Genomic DNA, 17,489 nt, shown 5'->3' with positions numbered 1-17,489 from the left:
TACAAAAGACAGCATATAAGCTTGTGTACTGAGTGTGCAAAGGTATACATGTTTGTACTATTAAATATTTTCTCTTATGAAATAATTAAATAGAATATCTGGGTACAAGTGCTAGTCATGTTGGACAGATGTATCTTACTTTATGAGAGAAATATGTAATATTTATGAGAGGAAAGATCATGAGTCTATTTCTGTCCTTTGTGTGAGCCTTGGATAAGGCTGTTTTTCTTGTGTCTCAGATTTGGGGAAAACAGTTTCTTGTTGTGAATTAAGCAAGACTTAGTAATAATGATATATATATTTAGGTCGGATTGGTTATAGTAGGCAAAAGTTTAACTATTACAAGCTTAATATGGTCTGCATCTACCTCAACATGGTAGTTGTAATTATCTGTATATAGTATTTTGCATAATCTTGGTGTTTTAAATGAGATACATAAACCTGGCTCCAAGGAATAGTATTAATTACAATGTCACCTGATGAAAAACAAAACAAAACAAAAAAACCACCACCAAAAATAACAGTTTTGGCCTTAGAGAGAAATTAATTTCTCCCAAATTAAGATGGTCACAGTCCTGGGTTCTCCAGAAGACCTTAATTAGATCATTAAATCCATTGTTTGGTTATGGTGTGAAGGAGTATTCCCTTTTAGCTTTGATTCTCCTCTTACCTGATGCAAAAAAACTGCTGGATTGTAATGTAATCTTGCTGAAGGTCTCAAGGTTATATTGCTTAGATAGTAAAGGAGGGAATGCGATACAGCTGCAGAAGATAGTCTACTTCCTTTAAATAAATCTTGGTTATTCACCTGAGAACAGTTGAGATGCTTTGGATAAGACTGTACTAGCAGTTATCATCAGCACTTTCCTAGCTGTTATTTGCAAGAGTGGCCCTCCAGAGGATGCAGAGATAGGCCTTTTTCGATGATTATATTTTGCTGTTAATAAGGCATATCAAGTAGGATGGTCTTCACTCAGGTGTTTTTTAATATGGGAAGAAGTAGAAGAGGAATGCAAATGTATATTTCTGTTCTTATGGTTCATCTTGATTGTGTCTCTGGAGATCCTTTTCTCCTTCTGTCTCCTCACAGATATAGCTGCTTCCAGTATCATGGCCTCTGACCTGGAAAGCAGCCTCACTTCCATAGACTGGCTCCCACAGCTTACTTTAAGAGCTACTATTGAAAAATTAGGGGGTTCATCACAAGCAGGACCTCCAGGGACTGCCCGAAAGTGTCCTCCAGGCTCACCGACAGATCCCAATGCTACGCTCAGTAAGGATGAGGCTGCAGTGCATCAAGATGGCAAGCCACGTTACAGCTATGCCACTCTGATCACGTATGCAATCAACTCATCCCCTGCCAAGAAGATGACACTTAGTGAGATTTACCGTTGGATCTGTGACAACTTTCCCTACTACAAAAATGCTGGTATTGGTTGGAAGGTAAGGACTTAAATATCTAAAGTGCTCTTACTATCTAATAAATGGACTTTATTTTCTTATTTTTGCTCACTGAGCAAAATGAAAATGTGAAAATAAGATGTCCAGAGAAGAAATGAACTGAGATGGAAGTCCCATTTTCTTTGAGATTTTTGTTGTATGTGTGTGGCAGCCCTGTAAGTAGGACCCTGGGGAAAAAAGCCCAGCAAGACAAAAATCACTACCTACAAAACCCACATCACTACCAACTTCTGCATTACACTGATAGTGTTTTTGTAGTACCTACTATATATGTGTAGATGGTTTGGCTGCATGTTATCAGCCTCTTAAATTCTATAAATTCCTCTGATTTCCTCAGCTTCTGTTCTGCTCTACTGTGGGTAAATATAGTGCATTTGAGTATGCACCATCCTTCTGTTTTCTTTACCCATTCCTGAACATACACAGAAAGCTGTACATTTTTGTTATGGCATTTACCTTTGTCTTTCAATCTCTTTTCAGAACTCAATTCGTCATAATCTCTCTCTGAATAAGTGCTTTCGGAAAGTGCCTCGACCAAGGGATGATCCGGGGAAGGTAAGAAATCTGGATGCTCCTGGCCAAACCATTTTAAACTGCATGGAATGAGCAAGAATTGCCCTTTCTAACTGATTGGTGGAATTTGAAACCTGAAATGTGGGCAGAAAGGGAAGCAGTAGTAAATACAGCGGCTAGATTCCCTTAGCTTTCCCTTCTCTGACTGAAACAAATCTCTCTGTGTGAAATGTGTTTACATCATGTGTACATCATGTGATGTCTCCTATCATCATGGTGGACCTCCTTTGGTTCCAATCTTATATGCTAATGTCTTTCTTGCACAGGAAAGACCCAAGTGGGCACAGTACTCAAAGTGGAGTCTCACAAGTATGGAAAAGGGGGTTCCTTGTAGTTCTTTTTGCCTAGTCTGAACACTGAGTTGGTCCAATAAAAATAAGATGCTGTGAGGAGACACTGGAGGGGAACTTACAGGCCCCAAAGTGTTGGTCCACCGTGGATCAAGACATCTTATGCTCTTGGAGTGATAGAAGTGGATAGCATCATTGTTCAACACAACACAATGCAATCTCTTCCAATTCTTGGTTGTCTGATATTCGGTGTGGTTCTGTTATTTAGTTGGTGCTGCATTATTTGACTCAGTAACCCATAGAAAGCTCGCTCTTTGATTTAATAACACAGTCATTCATTCACCAGTGGGTCTTTTTTCCAGGGCTCTTATTGGACAATAGATACGTGTCCAGATATATCTCGCAAGAGGCGGCATCCTCCTGATGATGATGTGAGTGTTACTGTTTCCTGACAGCATGGAGCAGTAGTGAGAGTTCCATTCTTGTTCAAAGGAGTTCTTCCAGCACTCCTAGGGGGAGCAGCATATATAGACGAGGAGGATTAATGTGTATGTTGTGCTCATTGGCCATTGTTACTGCTTTTCAGTAGCAAAATTAACTATATTTGTAGTTCATTGTCTTGTCTCTTCAGTGACTAAGGCCTAGTCCTCCTGTTTTCTAAGCCATGAACTACAGTAGGGGAACTGGCTTCTGATCTGCAGTTTCACTTCTCCATCTGTTATTTCTTTTGCGTTCTTACTCTCTTCCCCATCCACAGATACCACAAGACTCCCCAGAGCAAGAGGCAAGTAAGAGCCCCCGAGGGGCTGTTCCAGTCAGCACAGAAGCCTCTTTGCCACCTGAGGCTACCCCTCAGCTGTCACTCCAGAGCACTGCCCCCATTGCCAACTACAGTCAGGTGAGCAGCGGAGAACAGAAACCTTAAGAAGTGTGAAAGAAGGAGAAGGAAAGAGCGAGGGGTGCTTGAATGGAAAAGTGGAGTGGTGAGAAAGGAGGGAATAGTGAAAAATGGTGAGGCAGAGGGGAAAAAATTAAAAAGGGAAGAAGTTAAAATTGATTAGACAGAAGATAGCGGAGGAAGTGATATTTAAGAAAGGGCTGAATAGGGATAAGGGTAAAGGTATAATGGTATTAGAGAGCTGAAGAATACGCTGGAGCCAATAAGCTGCAGGGTGAGGGTGAAGGTTAACTGTCCTCAAGGGAAATAGCTTTTGCGGAAGACCTGCTTACTGCAAGATGAGCAAAGTGATATGAGTTAGCAGTGTATGTTCTACCTGTATGTAGTTTCTGGGCCCTGTCAGAAGTTTAAAAATCTAGTATAAAATAAAGGCCTAATTTCTGTCATCTGTGGTCCTTTTAGCAGTCTGCAGGGCCTGTGGATGTTGCTTCTACTGTAGCAGGGGGACAGGGCCGTGAAGGGGCCGATGTACCCCCCCCACTGTACAGTGCCAACCACGACTTCAAGTTCTCCTACTCTGAGATCAACTTTCAGGATCTTAGCTGGTCCTTCCGAAATCTCTACAAATCCATGCTGGAGAAATCATCTTCCTCTCAGCACGGTGAGTAATCATAAGGACCATGTGAAATGGGCAGATACCTGTTTACACAGTCTTGTCCACTCAGCTATCCTTGGTATGTCTTGGATCTTTCATCTTTTGGGAGCAGAGGCTTTTTGGTGTGCTGTAATTGGTTCTGCCAGAGGCAAATAAGAAATCTGCATGTCCTTTCTTTATTGCGCCTCACTAATTTGCTCAGAATGAAAAAAATAATGATTTAAAAATACCGTATCCTAATACAAAAGCAAATATTTAAATGGTAGAAGCATAGAAAAATGAAGACCTTGAAGAATAGCTTGTCTGAGAAGTATTGACAATCTGTCGGGCTAGAAACTGTAAGAGGAGGAGGATTTTTTCATGTAGGCAGTGGAATTTCCCCAAAAGGAAAATGAGAAGTCATCATTGCGAAGATCCTTTAAAAGCAGAATTGTACAGAGTCTTGGAGAACTGAACTTTGAGGAGGAGAGGGAGCCTATAACTTCATTCGTAGCTGACATTTCTGTTACTGAGGAAGCAGCTAAGGCATAACTGCTGTAGGGATGAGATCTGTGTTTCCACAGAAAGCACTTCTGGAGAGTCTCCAATTTTTGTCTTCATCTTTAAATATTCTTCTAAATACTAGTCTGGTGTAGGAAGGAATATGTGATTAGATGAGACTTTCACCTTTGCTCTCAGCCAGGATATAGTGCAGGCAGTTTGTTACTCTAGGAGAAGCCTCCTGATTTTGTAACTTCAGTGAAATAATAACGAGCTTTCATCAAATGGCGCTTGATATTACCAGTAGGAATCTGTTGTGTGAGGTGCTGTAGAATAAGAAGGTTACTCAAATGCAGAGAAGAACCTTGACACACTCTGTGCCTCTGTCTCTAAAAATTAAGCAACGATCTGCTTTTCTGCAGCTGTAAGAACGTCTAGGAAAACTTGCAGTTTTTGATGAAATTGTGTTGGTAACTTTGAGTCTGGATATTGGAGTCAGAATAATATTGACCCTTTTGCTCCACTGCAGTTAGTAGGTCTGAAGGTTGATTTTGGCTCTATTGAAAAACTTAGGCTTGCTTTTACAGAGGGTCAGATGATGAATGGTTAGCTGAGTTTACTGGCAAGTAATGCCTTTCACTGCTATTTTTCTTAGAATTTCCTTAACATAAGGAGAAAATAAACCAGGGAAGCAGATGTAAGAGATATGCAGAGCTCCTGATATGGGGAAGAATGGAGAACATATGATGTTCTTGCATGTAGGGGATACCTGTAATGGAAGAGAATAGAAATAATAACACCTAAAAAGTCAGGAAGAATTAAAGTAATAAGGGAGCCCTGATATGTGCTCTGTGTATAGAAGCAGTAGGAAGCATGGCCACTAATGATCTGTGTGAGAAAAATTGTGAAGGTTTCGGATGAAACTGCTTGTAAGATAGACTATGAAGGGAGCTTTTGGAAACAACAAATCAGATTTATCAACCTCCATATTCTAAATGTTTTGTTGCTTAAGTGGTTTGCTTAGTGGTCATTTCCAGGAAAATAACATGTGCATGAAATTTCCAGAAAGCATGCATTACTTGCTAGATATAGATGAAGTCCATGGAGGCATAGAAGTATTTAAACACTTAAATTAACACTAAGGATTTAAATTCTGCTGGGACTTTGTAGAGCCCTTTGTTGTTGATAGAACCTGGAACACATTAAGAGCTTAACTGTGCAGGTGCTAATTATTGACAGCCTCTAGAGGGCACTTCAAAAGCTTCTTAAATAACATAACACTGCTCATCCTCAGTGTGACATTAGGGATGGTTAATTTAAGTAGAGGTCTGATCCAGGCAGCTCTTAAAGTTTCCTCCTCTCTCTTTCATCCTACAGGTTTCTCTTCTCTCCTTGGTGACATGCAGCCCTCCAACCACAACTACTACATGTACCAGCAGCAACAGCAGGGCCCCTCAGCAGTGGGTGCTGCTCCACCCCTCCACACTCCAACTCCAGAGGGTTGCCCATCCCAAGGGGGAAAGCAGCAGGGTGGTGAAAGTTATGGCCCTCCACCAGTGATGTCCATGCACCCTCCCCAAATGCAGCATGGAGGCTACCACCAGCATCAGCATCACCCACACTCCCACCCACAGCAGCAGCCTCATCAGCACCAGCAGCAGCAGCAGTCACAGGCTTCAGTCAACAATGCTGGCTTTGGTGAGTCAGGGCTGATGGAAAGAACAGCTGGGAGAAATGGAGCAGTGGGGATCCTCAGACAGAAATTCCACAAGTGAGATTCCCCTAAGAATTGCCTATATAGTGAGCAGAAAAGGATGATAGCCAGCTATGGTTGAAATCTGAGAAGGAAATTGCCTTCTTATTAGGGATACAGTCATACTTAGTTGCAGATTCTGTTCAGGGATGCAGGAAAAGTTCAGGAGCTAAATGAAAAGGGAGGCACTACCCTTGATATTCCAAGGGCAAAAAGATTTCTATCTACTACAGAATTAATATCTTTGAAGTGGCCAGTTATCTTATATTAAGGGATGGAGGAAAAGGGTGTTCTGTTGGAATAACATTTTTTCCATTTCATTACAGCATTTCCCCCTGATTGGTGCTCCAGCATTGATTCCCTGAAGGAGAGCTTCAAGATGGTAAACCGGCTGAACTGGTCTAGCATTGAGCACTCCCAATTCTCAGGTTAGTATTGGCCTAGTGCTGAGGTCTAGTGACTCAGTGACTGGGGACTGTAGTATCTAGAATTTGGGAGTGCAGCTCTTTTTTTTTTTTTTTTTTTTTTTTTTTTTTTTTTTTTTTTTTTCAACTAAACTTTGGCAAGTCTCATTTTTCTCATTGACTCAGCTGTTCCATGCAACCTACTTCATGGATCCTGTTAAAGACCCTAAAGCACTTGAACACTGTAGGGATTTGGGGCAAGAGGAATTAATTCATAAAAGTATGTCAGAAGGTGAATGAGAATTTTTCCCCCCTGCTTCTCCTTTTTTTACCCAAGTCAGTGAGACAGTACCTTAAAAAAGAAGCTCGCCATTATTTCGGTGTCTGATCATAAATAATGAAGTTGAATTTGTGGGGAGAAAGTGAGACTTAGGAGCAGAAGACAAAAAATTTAACAGGAGTGACTGCAGTTTAGTTGCTATCTTTGACATTGTTCTTATCCTTTGCAGAGTTGATGGAGAGTCTGCGCCAGGCCGAGCGGAAGAACTGGACACTGGATCAACACCATATTGCCAATCTTTGTGACTCTCTTAATCACTTCCTTACCCAGACTGGTCAGCTCCCTCATCTGATCGGCCCTCAGCAGCCCCCTCGAATCTCTGATTCTTGTGCCCTGAACAGTGGCAAACAGGAGCAATCCATGAATCAAGGTAATTCAGAGGGAAACTAAAATGCCACATTAATGAGGGACCAATTCTCTACATACCATGAACTTCTTGTTACATTGTAGTTAGTGTAGCACCAAGCTGCTCTATCAGAAACTGTATTCAGTTCCTTGGTTTGTTCAGCCTAGAGAAGACCAGGCTGAGGCGAGATGTCATCATGGCCATGCTTCCTCATGAGATGGAGTGGAGGGACTGGTGCTGATCTCTTCTCTCTGTTGACCAGCGATAGGACCTAAGGAACCAGCCTGAAGCTGTGACAGGGCAGAGTCAGTTTTGTTGTCAAGAAAAACCTCTTAACTAAGAAGGTGATCATATACTGGAACAGGATCCCCAGGGAAGTGGTCATGGCACTGAGCTTGCTGGAGTTCAAGCAGATGGTGCTTCCAGTCATATGGTCTGATTTTTGGGTGGTTCTGTGTGGAGCCAGGAGTTAGTCTCAGTGATCCTTGTGGTCCCTTCCAACTCAGGATATTCAATGATCCCATAAAATCAGTCTCCTCTATCTGTAAAAAATTATTAGGATGTTCTGTGTCTGTGGCCTATGTGTGCCATTATGTGACGCATACTACCAAAAAGAATCTTCTTCAGGAAGAATTGCATTTAAATGGTCAACCTGAAAAAGGAAAAGGGAAGGAACGGGTTTTGGTACAAAATTAACAGTAAAGAATGGCAAGGTAGAAAGCTCGCTGTTCTAGGTGGCAGTAGCGGTAAAGGAGAAAGGTTTTGTGCCTGTAGAGAAAGACTGTCTGGGCAAGGAATAGAAGAATATGCTCCAAGGAGAGTGAAGAGATGATCTTGGTGCAACTGTGATGATGTGTGTCATCACTGTTTTTACTAAATGACTTTGTAGTAAACAGTGAAAAATAAATAACCATTTTCTGGCATTTCTAGATTAAAAGTTTATTTTAAAATAGTAAGTGAAACTCCTGCCAAGGAGTAGACCAAGCTGTAGCTTTTGTTTTTGACCAAATAACTGAACATCTCAGTATACTGCATTTTTGAGTGAGTTGCTCTGTGGCTGGAGATGCAACCCAATCAGGGCTAGGACAGCTGACCAGACCATTTACAGTTTGTTTCATTTCATTTCACAGTGAACTCCTATGGTCAGCCCCAGCCTCCCCATCTCTTCTCCGGTCCATCTCCGATGTATCAGATTTCTACCCAGGACTCTCCAGGATATAATCGCCCAGGTAAGAAGTGATAGTAAGGCATATTATATCCCTGAACATTTAAGAACTGGTTCTCAAGCCCTCTGCATTTCTCCCAAAACACTCACTAATCCAATGAAGTGCTCAGGGGTAGAGAAAGTGCTTGGACTGCTAAGGACTCTTCTTTAGAGTTAGACTCTTCTTTAGGGCTGTGCCGTAGCTCTAATAGATTTTAGAATTTCAGTGACATGATGTCTTTCACTTCACATAAATGGTCTTCTAGCCCTGTGTCACCATCCCTGTGTTGGACAAAGGCAAAATTACATTAGAAGCTTCTGTTGCTGAAGTTCCTTTGTATTTTACCAGCAATCATCTGAGAAAAGTTAAAGAAGCTGAGGCTTTAACCTTGGTAGAAGCTGCTCTGGAGAATTTTACAGCACACTACCAACAGACAGGGAGAAATTCATGCCAGTAGTGTTATTGCATATACTGTTGAAACAGAGAAGTCCACAGTGCCCTTAATGCTTTCTTTTGACCAAATGCCCACTGTGAAAAAGTATGACATTTTTTTTCTTCTAACTGTTCTTTTTTTTTTTTTTTTTTTTTTTTTTTAACTGTTTTTTTACTCAGCTCATCATCTGGTCCCTCGGCCTTCAGGGCCTCCTCCAGGCACCAATGAGGAAATCCCTGATGATTTCGACTGGGACTTGATCACCTAGCGAGTTACAGACTTAAGAGCCCGTCCTTTGTGAAGGACGTGGGAGGGGAGGGGGACATGGGGTGAATGGTGCCACACCACCGTCTCCAGCCTTCCTATCTTGCCTGTATATAGATATATATTCTCTATCTCCGCCAGAGAAGCCACCGCAAGATGCTGCCGAAGATAATCTTTCATTGCGTCCTGTTTTATCTTTTTTCTTTTGTTTATTATTATTGTTGTTGTTGTTGTTATTATTATTATCAATAATTGAGCACAGCCCTTCCCCTCCTCTGGTGGCCTCGGATGCATCAGATCAAACCTTGTTGTGTGGTGCCCTGGTATAGGGCAGAAAGATAGGTCCTTGCTGCCACAAAAAGACTTCAGAAGGCTGAATCCTTGTGTGCATCTTTCTCTGCCTCTGTCATTTTGCATTTAGCAATCCCTCTTTCCCTTCAAAGCGGACAGTAAATCTGTTGTATTGGATACTGAGTGAGAGTCTAGTAGACCCCGGGAGTCTGTAGTCATGTTATTTCTTAAATGTTGTAAAGGTCAGGAGGCTAAAGGGACACTGTGGAGAGGTGATTTCAGCTCAGTTCCACACCAGCAGGAAAAGCAGGAAAAGAAATAGAGATCTCAAGTGCAAATAGGATAATCTCTTAAGTTAGAGCTAAGCTGAACTGGGAGGGAAAACATGAGTTTGGAGAGAGGGGAATGTAGAAAAATGATGTTTCAGCAGAAAGATTGGGTTTCAGAATGCAGTGCCTCTTGGTGAGGACGAAGAGTGATTTTGAGAGGATCCTGACTGCTCTGTGTTTTGCAGTCTCCAAGGAAGTGAAGCCTACATACTCATCAGGTAAAAGAAACAGTCGAGGGTGTTGTGATCCAGGAAATTTCTGTTTCCCAGAGCTTTTAATTTCACCCCTGCCCCTTCAAGCCTTTCTTCAAAGTATGCAGTGAGGCTCTTACTTGCATATGCAAACTTAAAAGTTTTCTCACACCGTCAGTATTTGCTCAATTGTTACTTAGCCCTCTGACCCTTGTACCTTTTTGGAGACTGTCTGTGGCAACGGGAACCTTGCTGCCTTGGTGTAAATTCTCAGTCAGTGGTCCCCACTTTGTGATTGGGTTAATGGTGGAAAGAGGAAGCTGCTGCTCAGAATGGAGGTCAATCAGGAGACTTCTGGTCAAGAAGTTCAAACCCTCTGGTTGAGTAAGAAAGAGCCTCTTAGAAGTGATTTTTGTAAGATACGCATTAGAAGAGGGGATGAAGTAGAGCTGAACAGCCAAAGAGTATTGTATAGAAGAAGGGGGACGAGTAGGTCAGACTCCTTGCAGTTCAGCTGAGGAAGATGATGGCATAGAATGTAAATCCCAGTTAATGGTTTCTGTCAGCAAATGAGGAAAGCAAAACAGATGCAGGAGCTAGTATTGAAATTCCTCCTCCCCTAAACTGTGTCCTGAGTTACCTTTTTTTTTTTTTTTTCCTGATATGGCTCTGTTCTGTCAGACTTCTTGTTTCATTTTAGTATTTTGTAAAGCCTACCCCAACCCTTATTCCCTGTTTATCAGGGAAAGGAACAAGACAGAAATAAAATGTCATGGTGGCTTTGACATATCTGGGGAAGAGGAGGTAAAAATGTCTGCTCTGACTGAAGGAAGATGGGGAATTAAAATTGCTTCTTAAATTTGTTGTAGGGATAAATCAATTGGATCTCTGTCAGGGAAGTGGACAGTCTCATTGTATTGGGGAGGGGGGGCGGTGGGATGTTCTTTTTTTTTTTTTTTTTTTTTTTTAAATGTGTGTATTGAGGGGGAGTTCATCAGTGGGCATCTCCAAGAGAAATGGGGAATCCCATAGCCAACTTCAGCATGGAATTAGCCATTACCTGTGCTGCCTCAGGATGGTAATGATACAACTTGGAAGCGTGTCTGATTGGGTTTCTGTGGAATGTGGCACCAGGTACAGCCAATGGTTGGTGCCAGTTAGTGCTTTGCAGAGCATAACACAGAGCCAGCCCTGCGGAAATCTGAAACCACTGGAAGAAAAAAAGAAAGATAGCTCCTTCAGCATATGAAAGTCCCCACAATTTGCATATTTATCTCATCTGCATATTGATTTGCTCCTTGTTTGCATATGTAAATACACGCCGGTCAGTGTGCAAATTAACCTCGTTCCTCTGCCTCTGAAATACATGTGCATTGTCAATGCGTGGGAAGGCATCGGGTTGGCTATGTGGAGCTCCACACTGGTACTAGCTGCAGGGAGTGAAGGGATGCAAACGTGCCATGGAAGTTCTTGCAGGCCCTTCCACAGTGGCATTGCCCACAGTGCTTTGTGTCAAGGGTCAAGGAGAGAGGGGCGTGGTCTCACAAGTTTATTTTTGTGCATGCTTTCTTAATAAAAAGAAAAAGTGAATGTTTAATGGTTTAACTCCTTTGGTGCCAGTATTGCATTTCTTTTGGCTGCGTCTAACAGGTGGGCTTAATTCCTACTTACCAGTTACCTTGAAAAGAAAATTTGGGTGTGGACATTACTAATTAACAGCCTCCACCTATGTGTACATTGCAAGTGAGACTTTTTAGGTTGTCAGCAGAGATTCGGAAGTCCTTATGGCTGTGTTTTGTCAACACTGAGATCAGTGCACCTTTCAACTTGCATTTTGGCCAGAAAGGCTCTGAGAACTACACCGCAACTTACTAGCTGTTTTTCATAGCATTTATTGACCTTGCTCCTTAAAACACTTTGTTAGAGTACTTAATAAATATACTCCTGTTTTTTAGGAGTAGAGAATATTCAACCTTTGGAAACATACCTAATAAGTGTCACTGAAAGATTTTTTTTTTTTTCTGCTATAAAGCACATCTTCATTCTGGAGACCAAGAAATGACTGAGCTGAAATAGACCAGTTGTACACCTGCCATGGGGTCATACTACAGTTTATCACTTCTCAGTTCCAAGGCTTTACAAACTGGATAATCGTCCAGCAACCATCCAATTTTGTTCCATCAGTGATGGCAACTGCTCAAGTTCTGGTATCAGAAATAGTGCTTCCAGCAGGAACAGGGAAGTGATCATCCCCCCTGTACTCTGCTCTGGTGAAGCTGCACCTCAGGTACTGTGTTCAGTTTTGGGCCTGTCCCTACAAGAAAGACATCGAGGCCCTAAAGCGTGTCCAGAGAAGGGCAACAAAGCTGGCAAAAGGTCTGGAGCACAGGTGTTATGAGGAGTGGCTGAGAGAACTGGGGTTGTTTAGTCTGGAGAAGGCTCAGAGAGACCTTTTAGCTCTCCACAGCTACCTGAAAGGAGGTTGCAGCGAGGTGGGTGACAGCCTCTTCTCCATCATACCTAGTGATAGGACTAGAGAAAATGGCCTCAGGTTGCACCATGGGAGGTTCAGGTTAGAGATTAGGAAAAATTTATTCTTCAGAACAGTGGTCAGGCAGTCTATTCAGGGACGTGGTGGACTCACCATCCCAGGAGGTGTTCAAGAAATGTTTAGAAGTTGTACTAGATAGATGGACGGTTGGACTGGATGATCTTAGAGGCCTTTTCCAGCCCTGGCAATTCTATGATTCAATGATAAGTTTTATCACAAAGAGAATGCAACAGGCACTGTAATTATCATTTTTTGGTAACAATTGCTCACAATCTTTTTAGGCAAGTGTGACCCATAAGGAAAGCTATAAAATAAGTCCCTGAAAGCAGCTAGGAACTTCAAATTCTAACATGTTTGTTCGATTTATTGTGATTTTACATGCAGAAGCAACTTTTTAAGGAGGAATTGGAAAAAAGTGCTGCAAGAGCTGAACCTTACTGTCTCCCATGTACCTACTGAAGATGGTGTGAGACTAGGGAATCGGAATGCTTTGAACATATTAATACAAAAAGAATGAATAAATAAGAAAATACTGTCCACACTTTGTTTTCAAGAGTGTTAAAAGGGCTGCTGCGTAGTTACATAGATGAAAGAAGGAACTGGAAGGGGCACCAAGGTTTTCAGGAGTGAACAATAAGAAACTGCAAGAAACTGAAGAGGAAAGCAGCATTCAGTTTATTATACCTACCCCAGTGAAGCAGTTATTTCAGTGTGTCAGGGAGCAAGAACCATCAGTCTTGTCTCCAGAGTGACTGAAAAAAATTAACTCATAACATTATAGGAACGGATTGTTTCCCCCTCCCTCCCCTAGTGTGCACGTATGTGCAAAGTAACCTTCCCGCCCTGAGGGGTAGGCTTACAAAAACTCATTGTTAAAGCTTTAGAGGCAACTGCTGTTAAAATAAGAAAACAAGAAAATCAGAATAAAATGATAACAAAACACTCCTGAGCCAAAGAATATCAGGAAGGTAAGGAATTATAAGCATAGATACATACTTTAAAGTTTCCTTAAGAAAAAACAAGATCACAGTGCCAAATCAGATATCTTGCCTATTGGCATAACACTGAATTTAGTTCATAAATACAAATTCTAACGTGATACCGTTAGGTGTCAATGTCCAATCTTTTTGTTCTGTAGCTCCTTCATCTGTTATGAGATCTGCACATTCATCTTGCCCATCCAATTTCTTACCATTCTGGCTTTTTATCACTCCACATCAGCTGCTTTTCCAGCCTGAAAAAATTCAGTTGATGAAATACACGATAATACTCTGTGGAAAATCTGTTCCAATGTTCAACTGCCCTCAGAGTAAAAAAGTGTTCTCTTGTGTCTCTTGGACACAATTTCCCATGCTTCAGTCTGCCCCAACTGCCTGTCATCAGACACCACTGAGCCTGATTTCATCTCCTTTACACACACCAATCATACTGCCATTTCTGCATGAAAGGTATTCCAGTCACATAATCATCTAAGTGGCTCTTCACAAGCCTCACTCTGCTATGTCCCATATCTCTCTAGTACTGAAATGCTCAGAACAGCATCCAGCACTTCAGATGTGACCTCAGCAGTAGTGAGGAAGGGGAGGAGCCTTTCCCTACACCAACTGGCAGCACTTCTCCTAATGCAGCTTTGAGTGCTGTTAGCCTTAATTACTGTGATGTGGTAGTACTGGCTCATGTTCACCAGGACCACAAGATCATCGTTCTCTCCAAAGCTGCTTACTAGTCAGTTGGCTCTAAGAATGTATAAATGTCTGGGGTTATTCCTTCTCAGATGTTCGACTTTGTGCTTCCCTACCTTGAACTTCATTATGTTCCTGTCCGACCAGTCAGCCTGTTGATGTTTCCCTGAGTTCCAGAAAAACCATCTGGTATGTCAGCCAGTTTTGTATCATCTGCAAACTTGTTAAGGGTGCACTCTGCTTCATCATCCAGGTTCTTAAAGAGTTAAACAGTACCAGAAAGTAGTAGTATTCAGTAGTATTCTGCTGCTGAATACTACTACTCACTTGCACCTAATTGGATTTAGCTCTTCTGTTCAACACTCTGAGTCCAGTGCTTCAATCCACCTCACTGCCCATTTATTTAGCCCATTTTCTGCCAATGTGTCTATGAGGATGATTGTGTTGAAATTAACATTGATGGTAAACCTCAAGTGGTGATCATAATCAATTGACTAAAACCTTACTGCAATTTACAATTGACATTATTTATTTCAGATTTGCCATTATGAAACTGCAGCAGTCTGCCAGTTACTAGTTACACCATCACAGAATCATAAAAGGGTTTGAGTTGGAAAAGATCTTATATACTGCCTTTAAGCAGTTCTGCTCTGTTCTCCAAGGTTTGCCTCTCATTAACCTCTCTGCCTTAAATCTAGCAATCAGGCAAGCAATATAAAACTGGCATTCTGTAAGCAGGGAGGCAGAGCTTTACTTTACATTGTGGCATACATCTCCATTAAGAATCGGCTCCAAATATTCCTGCTCATTCTTGTGCGAGCTGCACAAAAGTGCTCAACACTCTCTTAGGCAGGTATCTGCCTGCCCCAGTGTGCAGCCTTGTAGGGCAGACTTTCTTCATCCACTCAGCAGGGCATGGACCTCTGCTTCTTGGGCATCAAGATTCAACATAAAGTAATGTGTGTCAGCCCCTCTCTCCCACTTCAGAGAGGCAGAACTAGCTGGCAGAGATGAAAACAGAATTTTCACGTTTGCGTATTCCACTGTCAGTTTGGTACTTAGCTCACACCAGGCATGCATTGTCATTGCTTCTATGTATTTACTCATATAGCTGTTCACATTTTTTATTTTAAAAATGGCAAGTTACTTTTAGATCTGCCAGTTAAACCAGAAGTTTGCTGTTTTGTTCTTATTAATGTCTAAAGGAAATTTCACATATACATAGATTGTTCCAAAAGTAGTGCCTCCTACTTATTTCTGTGGAAACCACAACAGATAAAATAAGCATAGTAACTCTGCTTGATAGAGAAAATTCTCAGCTATGAAACAGTATTTGTCAACATTCTAACCACCATTAGCTATGCATTTTCACCACCAGTGAACAAGAGCCAACAGGCCATGCTCTCCAAAACCTGCACCAGAGGAGATGACCCACTGTCACTGAAATACAGCATCTACCACCTCACTGTGCTCACGTTCACTGTTAGTCTCCATAAATGTTCATCAAGCTTTGATGAATGTCAATGGGTGCCTTTTTTTCCACATGAAGGAATTCAATGACACACCTTTGCTTCATATGTACTTGCATGTCAGATGCTATTTTGTTAGATTGCTCCCCTACTGCCATCTGTCACATGGCAACAAAATGTAATGATATTAGCAGGAAGGTTCAACCTCTCCTGCTGTAACACCAACATCCAGTTCTGACATCATGGGCCAATATAGTAAAACAGGAGGAATAACTTTCAGAGCTGCCCCTGTAAAATGTATAATATAGTTGTAGAGGAAATGCTGAGACACAGCTTGAACCAGTAATTAAGCATCTGGTGGGAAGGCAGGGCCAACCCAGGGGAGCTCAGGTGTATTGCACCTGAGTGATAAGGAGTGGAGCAGGAGGGGGAAGGGGAGCGAAGTATCTCTGGTTATTCCTTCATATGTGAGATTTTCTGAAGGTATGTAGTTCCTTTTCCTTTATTTCTGTGTTCACTGTCGTGTATGAGTGAATCTTTACTCACTGTAGCCTGGGATCTTGCTGTTCTGCTGTCATTTCTGTGCTTTCCATTATGTTATACTCCTCTGAAGTTTAGAACTATATCCTTTGAAGGAAAAAAGGACTGAGGCTAACAGGATTCTTGAATTCTGGTTGGATCTAAAAATAATAGGAAAGTCAAGAAAACTGAAGTCCAACTTTGAGAACCTCAGATGTAACTACTCAACATCTCAGCCTGAGATGAGGTTGCCACCACAGGAGTGGCCCCCCTCCCCACACCCACACTATGTGTGGTAGTGTGTCTGTACATGACTGTAGAACTCACAGATTTATTACAATGATTTAAACAGAATACACAAGGGACTGTAGTGGCTTGGCTCTTAAGACTGTAGGACATGGGAGCTGACAGTGTGGTTCAGTGATTTCTGGACATGCATCCATCACCACATATTCAGTCCTCAGACAAAGATTACACATTACTATATTGCATAATGATGAGAATCATTCTCTAATTCAATGGATAATGGCTGCATGTAGAATCACATGGCCTAATTAAAGCAATGTCCCATTAAATACTGGTCCATGGGCTTCGATGGAGGAACTTCAAAATCATATTAGAGGACTTGGAATGAAGAAGGTGATTTATGATGCCGCTTTTCAGAGTCTGGACCTGGCTAAGTTTTTAGCAGGAATGAGAGACCTCATCTTACAACAGGCACCTCCCCACCATATGGCCTACTGGTGTCTGTACTTAAGCCCTTTAGTGGCCTCAGAGGCCATCATCCAGTCCATTTGATGGCTGATCTAGGGGAAATGGAGCACGTATAGATCAGGCACAGTGTCTGAACAATGGAAGGGCAGAGGTCCTCCCTGTAACTAAAACTAGGAGACCTGCCCTGCAGGCATCTTGATAGGGGCCTATACAAGTATCCTAGAAACAGATGTGCAAAATTTAATCCAGGCTGGTATTCAAGTTGCAAAAACTGATTTCCAGTCAATTGTACCCTCCTCCAGCTACAGAAGCAGCTCGAGGAAAATTAAAAATTTCAAAACACCCCCTAAAAAGCAAGAGTACATATAATTGAATGAGTACAAATGAGAACATGGAAAGGAAGAAGAGGCCTACAAGCAAGCAAAACTAGCTTTTAAACAGTCCCAGGCACTGGGTGTATTCTGTCCTACCCTTCGAGCCAAACTAGATCTCCATGTGATTCAGACTGGGTTCAGTTGAAGTATGGCAGTGCCAGAATTCCATTTGAACCCCAGTTGGGTTCTGGTTTCAGGACTGGCATGGAGAAGTGAGGTATAGTATGATTGAAAAACTGGCCACCTACTCTGCCTTACAGGCAGTAC

At 41.9% G+C, this 17,489-nt stretch overlaps 1 protein-coding gene across 2 annotated transcripts; it reads left to right on the top strand.

Moving 5' to 3' along the window:
• The first annotated feature begins 614 nt into the window (after positions 1-614).
• On the top strand, positions 615-11,518 carry FOXJ2 (forkhead box J2). Of its 2 annotated transcripts, none has more exons than XM_042810659.1 (10): positions 615-1,443; positions 1,942-2,016; positions 2,687-2,755; positions 3,082-3,222; positions 3,688-3,883; positions 5,735-6,055; positions 6,437-6,538; positions 7,024-7,224; positions 8,331-8,429; positions 9,018-11,518. In XM_042810659.1, exons 1-10 carry the CDS (start codon positions 1,111-1,113, stop codon positions 9,104-9,106), a joined length of 1,626 nt encoding a protein of 541 aa, XP_042666593.1. In that variant the 5' UTR covers positions 615-1,110; the 3' UTR covers positions 9,107-11,518. The 2 variants fall into 2 exon arrangements, with proteins under 2 accessions (XP_042666593.1, XP_042666592.1); XM_042810658.1 differs by having other exon boundaries at positions 619-1,443; positions 3,685-3,883.
• The last annotated feature ends 5,971 nt before the right edge of the window (positions 11,519-17,489 follow it).

Source organism: Centrocercus urophasianus, unplaced genomic scaffold (genome assembly GCF_019232065.1).
Source record: "Centrocercus urophasianus isolate 14NV4802_14NV808 unplaced genomic scaffold, USGS_Curo_1.0 seq_12, whole genome shotgun sequence".
Taxonomy (NCBI): Eukaryota; Metazoa; Chordata; class Aves; order Galliformes; family Phasianidae; genus Centrocercus; species Centrocercus urophasianus.
This window is presented reverse-complemented; position numbering and strand designations above follow the sequence as displayed.

Coding starts and splice junctions, on each gene's coding strand:
- FOXJ2 (XM_042810658.1), top strand. CDS start 1,111: ATGGCCTCTGACCTGGAAAGCAGCCTCACTTCCATAGACTGGCTCCCA. Junction 2,017..2,686: donor CAAGGGATGATCCGGGGAAG/GTAAGAAATCTG, acceptor TCTTTTTTCCAG/GGCTCTTATTGGACAATAGA. Junction 3,223..3,684: donor CCATTGCCAACTACAGTCAG/GTGAGCAGCGGA, acceptor TGGTCCTTTTAG/CAGTCTGCAGGGCCTGTGGA.